General features: G+C 42.9%; 1 protein-coding gene across 1 annotated transcript in view; it reads right to left on the bottom strand.

Annotated features, from left to right (window-relative positions):
* Window positions 1-13,562, bottom strand: part of LOC126170653 (inter-alpha-trypsin inhibitor heavy chain H4-like) — a 191,703-nt gene that overhangs the window by 135,998 nt on the left and 42,143 nt on the right. The window contains exons 3-4 of the mRNA XM_049920743.1: window positions 8,401-8,511; window positions 3,468-3,606 (exon numbers count right to left, since the gene is read on the bottom strand). Of these exons, the coding sequence (XP_049776700.1) occupies window positions 3,468-3,606; window positions 8,401-8,511 (250 nt within the window). The remainder of the gene's footprint in view (window positions 1-3,467; window positions 3,607-8,400; window positions 8,512-13,562) is intronic.

Genomic DNA, 13,562 nt, shown 5'->3' with positions numbered 1-13,562 from the left:
AATCCCACGTAGGACAATATTACCACCTGGTGAATCACATACTAAGTAAGAGGATATAACCATTGCAACACTCGACTGATGAAGCTACTATAATTACTCCACCGCCATCGCCGACGTTGCAATTCACTGACCACATGTAACACACAGGTACGAGGGCTGTTCGGAAAGTAAGTTCTGATGGGTCGCGCAATGGAAACCACTGTGAAAATCGAATAAAGCTTTGCACAGATGTGTTGGGTAGTGTCTCCAGTACGCCCGTCGATCGCGTCACATCTCTTTTTCAGTTCTGAGCCCACAATAAGTACCCAAAAATGCCGAAAAAATAGTGTCTCCCGCCAAGTACGAGGGTCTGTTGAGAAAGTTTGCCTAAAGGAATGCAGCCCACATAACGTAACTGTCATGCTCTTCCTTCTTCAAGACAATTCTCAGCCGCATTCTGCAGGGTCATTGAAGATGTTCCTGCAGCGTTTTCGATGGGAAGGAGTGGGTGATCATTCAAAATACAGCCCGTGAATAACACGCTCTGAGTTTTCACTCTGTTCACATACACAGCTGGCTGTGAAGACAGCATTTAGGCACGGAGGACGAGGTGTAAACCAGTGTAGAGAACTGGCGGAAACCGCAGGCGGCTGCCTTCTATGACAAGGGTATTGTTAAGCCGGTACAACGGTACGACTAATGTCTAAGTCGGATTGGCGGCTATCTAGATAAGTAACTGGAAGTTGTAGCTAAGTGTTGCAAATAAAACATTTTTCATTTTCACTGTGGTTTCCATTTCGCGGCCACTCGGATCTTACTTGCCGAATACCCATTGCAAACTGCAACTCAAAGCGCTCCATTTTTCTAAATAGGCTCAAAAGTTAATCAACAGTTCATATTGTAATTTTCTTCTCATTGTTATTAACTTTAAACCAGTTTTTGACATTGTTGATCCCACTATTTGCGGTAGCTTTTGGTATTTACCATCTCCATCTTTCTCTTTCGTTTTATTGGAGTGGTTATTGCACGTGTTTTTACGTATCTTTCGGAAGGGTGCGTTTTTACCTATGTATGCAGTACTTATACTGAGAGAGTTACGTGTAGTGCTTGGTTTGTGTTAGCTGCATAATCTGTGACATCCAACATTTAGATTCCGAGCTCCGACCAACAGAAGCAAAACAACTAGCATGTGAATGGTGCAAGTAACAAGACAGTTAGAAATTTTAAAAGACTATGTTTGCATCCCGTATATCGTCATACTACAGAATTTTCAGGAGCAAGTGAGGGTTTATTTGTTTTTCGTAATTAACAATTGAAAATTATTACAACCTGCTCCTTTATTATTTACAACGTACTACATAGCTTGCTGATCAATTTCTCACACCGTTCATATCACTGACTTCCGTAGTCAGACGGGGACTTTATAGAGTTTAAAAAATATTTAAAATTAATACACTGCGTTTCTAAGTTAAATGTTCAGATAAATTCACAGTCAAAATTTCGTAAAGTAGTTCACTTAAAAGTAATTTCCTTGGGTTCAGTAATCACATAAGTAGTAAATCAGTGATGGCAAAGTGGTTCATCACGTCACATTTATCATGTGACAGTGAGTTGAAAGCCATTGGTGAGTGTGCTAATAATGACATAATACAGAGCTTTCGTCATTACGAAACAAATTTTATTGCACCAATACTACCACTAAAATACTGCTGTTCGAAAACCACAACGCATTCGAATTTCTCCAATAGCTCTTATTTTCGTCAGTTATGCAGTAGACAGAGAATTTCTCACGTTCGTCATAATCAACGAGCCAACAGTGACATTTTAGGCATAATATAGATGACAGCCGGGTCAAGAGCTCTGACATCGTTGCGTGAAACTACGTATACAAAATAGTGAGTTGAGAATATAAAGGAAAGAGTGGAAAGGTAGAGAAGCGGGAAGAAGTGCGCTTTTGAAACCTGGCGTGGGCAAGCCTTGTGGCACAAGGTGTAACCCTAGCCCCCCCTCCCCCCCTCCGCTCTTCTCCTCTTCTCTCCTTTACTCCTTTACCCTCCTCCCCGACCGAAACCGCGAGAGGATAGCGTAAAAAAGCAAAAAGTCATTCAGCGTATAACGGCTGATAAGGACAAATAACACATGGGTGGCTCTCCAAGACAGTGAGGTAACGTTTATGTCTGGACGGGGACGGAACTGGCTGAATACCCTTATCGGATTAAAGAAGCTATAGGTGGCGTCCACTTCGCACATCCATCCGATAAATAGACTAATAAAACAAGTGTTGGAAACTCCTCGCAGGGAGAATGAAACGCGGGCTGTTGTCGTTGCCTCGTCAAACATGATTTGTGGAAATGACTGTTCGAGTTCTGATCTACGCCGTGTGTTACTTGAGTCTGGACACGCTTGAAGTGTGTGGCGGTGTATCAGGGTTGTTCTGTAGGTGCACAGGGGATGTTGCTCTTGCCGCAGTATGTAACCGTGTGTGTGTGTGTGTGTGTGGGTGTGTGTGAGGGAGAGAGAGAGAGAGAGAGAGAGAGAGAGAGAGAAAGTGGTTCAAATGGCTCTGAGCACTATGGGACTTAACTTCTGAGGTCATCAGTCCCCTAGGACGTAGAATTAATTAAACCTAACTAACCTAAGGACATCACACACATCCATGCCCGAAGCAGGATTCGAACCTGCGACCGTAGTGGTCGCGCGGTTCCAGACTGTAGCGCCTAGAACCGCTCGGCCACACCAGCTGGCAGAGAGAGAGAGAGAGAGAGAGAGAGAGAGAGAGAGAGAAAGTCTGTTAGAGTGAGAGTGTGAGATATAAGCGATACGGATGCGCCTTGTGATTCCAGCTTGTGTTCTATTGGGGAGAAGTGACGTTCTCCATTTCTTGGGGGAGCCTTTTATTGTCTCCAGATTTTCGAATCAGATGTTGGTTGTCCACTTTTCTTCCCAGTTTTGTAGAATATAGAGTCTTAGGTGCGTGCGTAAGTCAACTCTGGGATTCGGGTCAGCTGTGTAGGCTTACTGAGGTAACGTATCAGCTTCATCACTGCCCGGAATGCCTGCGTGGATCGGCTTCCAGAGGGTACCACAGATTTTGTTGTATTACAGGGTTCATATTTACCTTGCACAATTGGGAAAGACCCTGCCCAGGGAAACATATTTGGCAGGTTACTGTTTTATGTATGAGATAGGTCTGTGTATTGTTACTGATTCCGCAGTGTAGATACTGCGTTCAGTGAGACGGAACTGTTCTTCGTTCGAATATTTTGTTGATAAATGCATATACGATTTTTCCATTGTCATTGGAGCTGCTAGTATACATCCAACTTAAGACTGCATCCGCGTGTAGAACTGGATGGAATCTAGGGCGATTAATGTTAGGTCTGTCTCATTCGTAGCTTGACATCGGCGTTCACATGGCCAATATGAGACAGAACCGGCCGTCACCTCCGGTGCACGAGCTGCACTTTGCTTCCTTGTGGCGGACGTACCTGCCTGGGATTGATGTTGATGCGCAGATTGTAGGCGCCTATTTCCCTCTGCAACAGCTCCTCGTACGTCAGGTTGAAGGTTACTTTTTTCTGCGCCTCAACGTTCACTGAAACGTGTACCACGTTGGAATCACGTGCGCTGCAACATTCAACAATAACGTTCAACAATAACGTTGCCTACTAAAGAGGAATGCAGTTATAGCATAAAAAATATGTAATACAGAGAACGAAAGTCACTTATTCAAAGAATACATGTAGAAACAAAGAAAGGACGCAACAAATTATTCTGACTTCAAATAATAAGTAAGACATGTGTTTCTGGTCTATCTGATTCTACATATATTGTTGTTATACATATGATCAATGCAGAGTTACTAAACAAACAATAAACTATTGGTAAATGAAATTTTACATATCGCCTACAGTTTTTATTTTCATCCGAAATCCGATTTTTATTCTAGAAAAGCACTTTAACAAGGGTGGATATTATAAAGTTGGCAATCATAGCAGGACCACTGAAATTTTCCCGGCGTATTTCTTCTTCTAATAATTTCCGGGTATGCAGCCGGATCCCGTCGACATTCTGCCACGATATTTCGGCCCAGAGACGTCCGGCCATCATCAGGTGAGTACACAACTACTGAAGAGCCCAGGTGCAGTCGCGGTATTTATGCCGAATCTCGCGCATGTGAAATGTACTGGCATCCTACAGCGCATGCGTCAGGTGTTGACATGCGCAGCATAGCCGAGTTGTACGTGCTGCCCGCGGTGGTGGAAATAAAGGTTCATCTAGTCATTGAGTATCGAATGACACTGTCGATTCCGCTGTGATTGTATAATTTTAATAACAGGATTCCAATTTTTATCCAGCTGAAAGCCGTTGTCACGATTTATAAGATTATTGGCAAGACGTATTTCCACTGATTCCTTGATTACGGAATCCCAAAAACCGGAAACCGGGGATAAAATTTTTGTTACATTGTATTCCATTGAATGTCCCAAGGAAATACAGTGCTCTGCTACTGCCGATTTTGACGGTTGCCGCAGACGGGTGTATCTTTCATGTTCTATACATCGTTCATGGACAGTTCTTGTCGTCTGGCCAATATATGCGGCGCCACATTCACAGGGAATTTTGTAGACGCCTGCCTTCTTCAGTTGTAAATCGTCTTTAACGGATCCAACCAGGGCCCGGTTCTTTGCTGGTGGACGAAAGATAACCTTGATTTTATTTTTCTTCAGTAATCGGCCTATTTTCGACGACACATTCCCGGCGTATGGAAGGAACGCAGTTGATTTAAAGTCATCATCTGCGTCCTCAGTGCGTTGCTTCTTGTTATGATAGTTGCGCATGGCCTTCCTTATTTGGCGAGAAGTGTAGCCATTCTCTTTGAAAACCTTCTCCAAGTGTTCTAATTCTGCGTGGAGGTTTTCATCATCCGATATTATAAGCGCTCGATGTATTAAGGTACTGAGAACACCGGCTGTTTGTGCTGGGTGATGGCAGCTTGACGCCTGGAGATACAGATCTGTGTGAGTCGCTTTCCTGTACACATAATGTCCTAATGACCCATCATTTTTACGGCGTACTAGCACGTCTAGAAATGGTAAAGTGCCCTCTTTTTCAATCTCCATCGTAAATTTGATGTTCTCATGTAATGAGTTTAAGTGATGAAGGAATTTCTCCAGTTCCTGTCTGCCATGAGGCCATACAGGAGACTTTGAGGAGAAAGCACTTGAGTCTGCTGTTTTAAAGCCTACGGTCTTCTGGCGGTACGTAGATGATACTTTTGCTGTATGGCCTCATGGCAGACATGAACTGGAGAAATTCCTTCATCACTTAAACTCATTACATGAGAACATCAAATTTACGATGGAGATTGAAAAAGAGGGCACTTTACCATTTCTAGACGTGCTAGTACGCCGTAAAAATGATGGGTCATTAGGACATTCTGTGTACAGGAAAGCGACTCACACAGATCTGTATCTCCAGGCGTCAAGCTGCCATCACCCAGCACAAACAGCCGGTGTTCTCAGTACCTTAATACATCGAGCGCATATAATATCGGATGATGAAAACCTCCACGCAGAATTAGAACACTTGGAGAAGGTTTTCAAAGAGAATGGCTACACTTCTCGCCAAATAAGGAAGGCCATGCGCAACTATCATAACAAGAAGCAACGCACTGAGGACGCAGATGATGACTTTAAATCAACTGCGTTCCTTCCATACGCCGGGAATGTGTCGTCGAAAATAGGCCGATTACTGAAGAAAAATAAAATCAAGGTTATCTTTCGTCCACCAGCAAAGAACCGGGCCCTGGTTGGATCCGTTAAAGACGATTTACAACTGAAGAAGGCAGGCGTCTACAAAATTCCCTGTGAATGTGGCGCCGCATATATTGGCCAGACGACAAGAACTGTCCATGAACGATGTATAGAACATGAAAGATACACCCGTCTGCGGCAACCGTCAAAATCGGCAGTAGCACAGCACTGTATTTCCTTGGGACATTCAATGGAATACAATGTAACAAAAATTTTATCCCCGGTTTCCGGTTTTTGGGATTCCGTAATCAAGGAATCAGTGGAAATACGTCTTGCCAATAATCTTATAAATCGTGACAACGGCTTTCAGCTGGATAAAAATTGGAATCCTGTTATTAAAATTATACAATCACAGCGGAATCGACAGTGTCATTCGATACTCAATGACTAGATGAACCTTTATTTCCACCACCGAGGGCAGCACGTACAACTCGGCTATGCTGCGCATGTCAACACCTGACGCATGCGCTGTAGGATGCCAGTACATTTCACATGCGCGAGATTCGGCATAAATACCGCGACTGCACCTGGGCTCTTCAGTAGTTGTGTACTCACCTGATGATGGCCGGACGTCTCTGGGCCGAAATATCGTGGCAGAATGTCGACGGGATCCGGCTGCATACCCGGAAATAATTAGAAGATAGCAGGACCACTTAGTACCATCCGTCACAGGCTAAGAGTGCGGATGAAGAGCATTGATAGGACTTCAGATGATAATAAGCAGTATAGTCAATATGTTCAGTTACACTCTCCAGAACATTCTTGGAAAGGAGGAAAGGTTGAGCCAACAAGTTGCGTAACACAGGGTTATGGAATACTTGGCCTAGGTTTCGGTAGTTAGAAAATTATTTTTGTCAGAAGCAGTTTTTTGACGCCTAAAAATTACACACTGGCTACGTAAAACAGAAATGGCAAGGTGCCGGATAAACTACCAAAATCTAAGATTACACACTTACTTGTTGCATATTGTGTTGTAAAGGTATATTAAAATAAAGCCGTTTGGATGCGCGGGATTAGCCGAGCGGTCTGTGGCGCTGCAGTTATGGATTGTGCGGCTGGTTCCGGCGGAGGTTCGAGTCATCCCTCGAGTATGGGTGAGTGTGTTTGTCTTTAGGATCATTTAGGTTAAGTAGTGTGTAAGCTTAGGGAATGATGACCTTAGCTGTTAAGTCCTATAAGATTTCACAAACATTTGAACACTTTCGGACTTTATCAAATGAAATTTCACCTCAAAACAATAAAATACAAACATGTGGTCATTATCTTTTCCAAAACTATCGCTTATAGCTTTAGAGATGCCGATGACGGCTATGTTTGAGACTTTCTTTTAATTTGAAGTCACAGTGATTTATTCTGTTTGTTCCCTTGTCTCAGTGATATATACTGGGTGATCAAAAAGTCAGTATAAATTTGAAAACTTAATAAACCACGGAATAAAGTAGATAGAGAGGTAAAAATTAACACACATGCTTGGAATGACATGGGGTTTTAGAACGAAAAGGGAAAAAAAACAAAGTATTGCAGACGCGTGAAAGATCTCTTGCACGCGTCGTTTGATGATGATCGTGTGCTCAGCCGCCACTTCCGTCATGCTTGGCCTCCCAGGTCCCCAGACCTCAGTCCGTGCGATTATTGGCTTTGAGGTTACCTAAAGTCGCAAGTGTATCGTGATCAACCGACATCTCTAGGAATGCTGAAAGACAACATCTGACGCCAATGCCTCACCATAACTCCGGACATGCTCTACAGTGCTGTTCACAACATTATTCCTCGGCTACAGCTATTTTTGAGGAATGATGGTGGACATATTGAGCATTTCCTGTAAAGAACATCATCTTTGCTTTGTCTTACTTTGTTATGCTAATTATTGCTATTCTGATCAGATGAAGCGCCATATGTCGGACATTTTTTGAACGTTAGTATTTTTTTTTTTTTTTGTTCTAATAAAACCCCATGTCATTCCAACCATGTGTGTCAAAAATTCAAATGGCTCTGAGCACTATGGGACTTAACATCTATGGTCATCAGTCCTCTAGAACTTAGAACTACTTAAACCTAACTAACCTAAGGACAGCACACAACACCCAGCCATCACGAGGCAGAGAAAATCCTTGACTCCGCCGGGAATCGAACCCGGGAACCCGGGCGTGGGAAGCGAGAACGCTACCGCACGACCACGAGATGCGGGCTGTGTGTGTCAATTTGTACCTCTTTATTTACATTATTCCGTGATTTATTCAGTTTTCAAATTTATACTGACTTTTTGATCACCCGGTACAACAAAAGAGAGGAGCCAGCTTAAGCAGTTTCTCCGCCTTACGACTCGCTGCGAAAAAAAAAAAAAACGTGAGAAACTGAGAGGTATCTGACCTCATATAGTGGCAAAAGGGTTCCCAGTCCTATCGCGAATGATGTGACATTACAAAAAAAAAAAAAAAAAAAAAAAAAAATTACGCACATACTTACCAGAAGGACGTAGGTTGCTTTGATGTACACTGCAACCTCTGCGACTGATTATTAGACGCGAATTGTGTTGCAGTTGCCTGACTGTGTGCATGTGTCAGCCCCAGCCCCTACGACGTTACCATCAGAGTTCTGTACCCACCTGACAGCGACGTGTGCTGCGCCGCGCCCTTCTGCCACAGCGGCGTCGTACTGCTGGCGGGCCTCCTCTTTGCCTCGAACGTACGCCTCGTACGCGACGTCGTCCAGCTCTCTGTAACAACAGGCACCACGTCACTCGTTCCCTCTTAAAACGTTTGCACACATTGGGTTCATAGAATGATTTATCCATAGTTAACACCAGAAGACCCAACATGCAACATAAACCTCATTTCATCAAATGAAACGTCCCGTTCATGCACTGTGTAATGACGTAGTAAATTCTCATCGATGGTAAGATGGAGTCTATGGCGCAAGCCTATGATCAGACTGTCGGTCTGGTGCAGCTAAAGTGTGGCCTTCCCACCCGCCGTGACATTAGGACGAGGAGGGATGGCGGGTTCCTCGTCCCGACCGCCTTTACCCCACGGCGAAGGATCTCCGGTTCTCATTTGACAGCAGGATGAATGGACTTGTAGCCATCCTGTTGGTACTGGCTCGAGGAAAAATACCTACCACTGCCCGTGACTCAACCCGGGACCTCTTTTTCTAGAGTCTAGCGTCACGAAACCATCGTGCCCGCCATTACTGGTACAGCATTTTAGTTTCTTTCTTACTTTTTATAAATCACTCTTCAATCATCTTAGTTCAAAATGGCTCTGAGCACTACAGGACTTAACATCTGAGGTCATCAGTCCCCTAGAACTAAGAACTATTGAAACCTAACTAACCTAAGGACATCACACACAGCCATGCCCGAGGCAGGATTCGAACCTGCGACCATAGCAGTCGCGCGGTTCCGGACTGAAGCGCCTAAAACCGCTCGGCCACCGCGGCCGGCAATCATCTTAGTGTATGCGCCGATATGCAAATGAATTAGCAATCATGTGACACCTTTGAGTAGTATGACAATCAAAATAACTATGTCGTAAGCAGTGCAAATAATTTTCTATATTTTCAGTGTTAGGTAATAATGAAAATTAGCCTGGTTTATATAATATTTGAGTGTAATATAAGCAACAGAAAGTTTGGAATCAACAGAAAAACAATTTGCTAAATTGCTGAAATATTTCAAAGAGTCGCACTAAATTGGTAGATATTTCAAAGAATAGTTTAGTTGTTGCGTACTGGCAAGGGCAGGCAGGCGGTCCATTTGGGAGTCAGAGGCTGTAGATGGCAGTGGCCAGTGTCAAATATACGGTGCACTGGATTCAGGACGATGAAATAGTGTGGTGGCTAGGATTGCTGTCCTCACAATTTTATGGGTCAAGCCACTTGTTTTTTAAATAACTTTTCATTCGTCGCCTCTATAGGCAGAGCCAGAGTTAGCACTCAAAATCTGTAGGATTGGTTCTTATTGCAGGAGCGGAGAGAAAGGTTTGTGATTTATGGTTTTTGATAAATAAATCTGATAATTTGAGTAATTTTGAGCACAGACGAACAGGCCTACATTGTGATTAGCTCTTTCACTTTAATGATGCTAGAATACTGAGCTATAACACTGTGCAACAATTAAAATGTAAATGGAATGAAAATATCCAATTCCTGTCAGTTATAATGTGCTGATATCGAATACCGTAAAGACAATTGAAAATTAGCTCTTGTTTTCATTGTACACTGTTTTATTGCGGTGAAATAATTACGAGGGTTGGAACTTACAGCTCGTACAAAATAGATACGTGTTCAAAGTTTTACTGACCTTCAAAGTAGTCATCAGCGTTGTGTATAACCAGTGGCCAGCGATGTGGAAGTCGTAGGATACTCTTAGCAGTGCCAGTTGTGTTGACGGTTCGAGCGGCGCGGTGTATTGCCTGACGAATTTGTAGCAGTTCTGAAGCGAATTCCTTGAAGTGTTTCCTTCAGTTTAGAAATCGAGTTGAACTGACGAGGGCTTAAGTAAGGGGAGTGTAGTAAGCGGTATAGCACTTAGCAGCCCCATCAGTCAAACAAATCAGTAAAAGCTTGCACTGTACGTGTTTGAGCATTATCCTACGAAATGATGGTCAGGTTCCACAAGAAGTGTCATCACTTCTGTCGCTATGTTGTTCATTTTTGGAGCACAATCTACGACCAGCTTAGAAGTGATGACACTTTCTGCCGGACCTGACCATCATTTTGCAGGAAAATGCTCAAGCACGTACAGTGCAAGCTATTACTGATTTATTTGACTGAGGGGCTGCTAAGAGCTATACCACCTTCTGCACTTCCCTGACATAAGCCCTCGTGAGTTCAACTCGATTTCTAAACTGAAGGAAACACTTCATGGCATTCGCTTCAGAACTGCTACAAATTCGTCGGGCAATAGATCGCGCCGTTCGAGCTGTCAAAACAACTGGTACTGGTAAGAGTATCCTACGACTTCCACATCGCTGGCAACGGGTTATACACAAAGCTGGTGACTACTTTGAAGGTCAGTAAACTCTTGTATGAGCTGTAAATAAATAGTTGCTTCTATTTAAGTTCCAACCCTCGTATGTACGGATTTTTATGTTAAGTTTAAAATCAAATGTTATAATGGTTTGTCAAAGTCACAATAACTAGTAACAATGGATTAATTATAGTCCTTAGTCTTACTTGTGTGCATCTCATTATAGTAAACGTGACTGGCCCACCAGAAAATCTCTTCAACCAGGTATAAAGAACATTAAGTGTGAGCCTCTAGTAGACCCTAAAATGATTCTGCTCGCGTCCTTGCTCATCAACTATGGTCTCATGAAAACCTTTGTTAAGGGTATGAGCACAGATGGTGACGCGTTTAAGTACTCAAGGCAAAAGTTCCCTTATTTAAGTAATGCCAAAGTAAAGGAGGGCATCTTCGTAGGCCCAAAGATTCGAGAACTTTTTGGAGACCATACCTTTGATGGAATCAAACGAGGTGATGAGAAGCATGCATGGAAATGTTTTAAGGCAGTTTGTTTACAGTTCTTAGGGAACAAACGAGCAGTACATTATTATTGGAGTAAAGGGAGGGTAGTTGATACTTTATGCAGTATATATATAGGCCAGACAACTGTTGTACTTTAGTTGCACTTTTAATATAAAGTTGTATCAGATTATTAGAGTTTTGTTAAAATTAGGTTCTGTTTAGTCAAAGATTAGCGTACTAGCTTAAGTTGGATAGCAGTTTGTGGGTACATAGCCCGCCTGCTTAGCTGGTTGGCAAGATGGTCGCCTCCCATGCAAGTGGGCCGGGGTTCGATTTCCGGCCGGGTTGGAGATTTTCTCTGTTGTTGTGTTGTCCTCATCAGTGGCGCGCAATTCGCCCAATGAGGCGTCGCCTGAAATGAGACTTGTCCTTGGCAGCCGAACTTCCTCGGATGAGGCCTACCGGCCTAAGATGCCATACGCTTATTTTATGTTTGGTAATACGTAGACTTCTACAGAGTTGGAGGTAAATTTTGGCTAAATTTCGTACAGAAACAAATATAGTTTGGAGGTTACTCTTTGAACGCCGAACCATCTTCTTGCACCATTTTTACGCAATGCTGATGATCCTTGACTGGCAAACGAAGTAGCGCAACTGGGTGTAATTTTTATGTTTTTTAAATACTGTGCTCTGACATGTTAGGGACAGGGAAGATAGAGTGTGACATAGAACAATTAAATTAGTTCCCCCTACTGGCTGTTTCATTTTCAGTACTTCACTGTCACTGGAAAGAGAGGGAGGAGGCTTTTAAATTGTCCAGTATTGATTGTTTCTTTTGTAATAATGCACTGTGATTGGATGGCGATAGGAGTGGTGAGGTTTAATTTCTCACAATGAGAACTGCGTTATTTCCATCAACTTGGATTTTTTTGCTCGGTTGTTTCGTTTCAGTATTGCATTGTCAGTGGTTGGGAATAGGGAGAGGGGAGTAGAGGGGGAGAACGTTTTTATTTTCCCATTAACACAGCTTAAATTTTTTGATTGGACCTTTTTTTCTTATACTGTGCTGTGCTTCATTTCTGACAGAGCGAGGGGAGGAGAAAGGGAGCAAAGGAGTTTTTCATTTCCAGTTACTGTATGATTGGTTTTATTGATTGGTGGATTTTGTGTATTGTCAAGGTCGACGACAGATGTCACTGATCCTGCCCCTGAATGTAGGAAACACCAATTCAAAGTCAAAGTGTGCCTGATATTTACTTATACTATTGTTGTGTAGTCACTTAGGGTATTTTAATGAAGAAATACACGAAGTTTACGAATAACGAATAATTTATTCACGTAGTATAATACGCTGAAACTTCCTGGAAGATTAAAACTGTGTGCCGGACCGAGATTCGCACTCGGGACCTTTGCCTTTTACTTCTGTTAGTATCTCGTCTCCTACCTACTGGCTGAAGTAGAGCTGTGAGGACGTCGCGCGAATCGTGCTTCGGTAGCTCAGATGATGACGTCACGGTAACTCAGCGTGTTCGGTCAGAGGGTTAGCTGCCCTCTGTAACAAAAAAACTGCGTGAATGGGTCAACGAGGGACCTGAACGGGTGTCACTGGAATCCGCCCCGAACATATAGAACGAACAAAACGAGATAAAGTTTAAGGAAAGGAGAAAAAAAAGATGGTAGAGCACTTTCCCGCGAAAGGCAAAGGTCCCGAGTTCGAATCTCGGTCTGGCCACAGTTTTAATCTGCCGGGAAGTTTCATATTAGCGTAACTCTGGTGCAGAGTGAAAATCTCATTCTATAATACGCTGCTCGCTTCCACACTGAATTGTGATCCATTTTAAGCACACAACTTCACCGTTGTATGCTCATTGACACATACGTATTAAATTTAAGGCTAGCTATGTTCCTGGGGCTGTGTTTGTTCATATGTACGCGTTTAAGAAGAACAGCTTGGGGACATGTTTGAAGTAACGCTCGTGCTTTCAAACATTCTTCCATCCGACCAAGCGTAAGAAATCAGTCATCCTTTATCATTATTATCAGGGTTGTTTAATTTGGAAGTTAAATTTATTTTAGAATATGGAGATGTCCGTAGAAAAGTGAAAGTGGCCATCATAGCGTAGTTATGGAAGTGGTGAAATCTGCAACATTGCCCTGCTGCTGTGTTTAAGTCTCCATTCAAACTGACTCAAAATCTGTGTCTTTACTTCGCGATATTGATGATGTGTCTCTTAGCTAACTAAATGGAACATTGTTTACACTACATTTCTGAAACAAGTTGTGTTAATTTTTAAAATACC

The sequence above is a fragment of the Schistocerca cancellata genome, chromosome 1 (genome assembly GCF_023864275.1).
Source record: "Schistocerca cancellata isolate TAMUIC-IGC-003103 chromosome 1, iqSchCanc2.1, whole genome shotgun sequence".
In the NCBI taxonomy this organism is placed as follows: Eukaryota; Metazoa; Arthropoda; class Insecta; order Orthoptera; family Acrididae; genus Schistocerca; species Schistocerca cancellata.
This window is presented reverse-complemented; position numbering and strand designations above follow the sequence as displayed.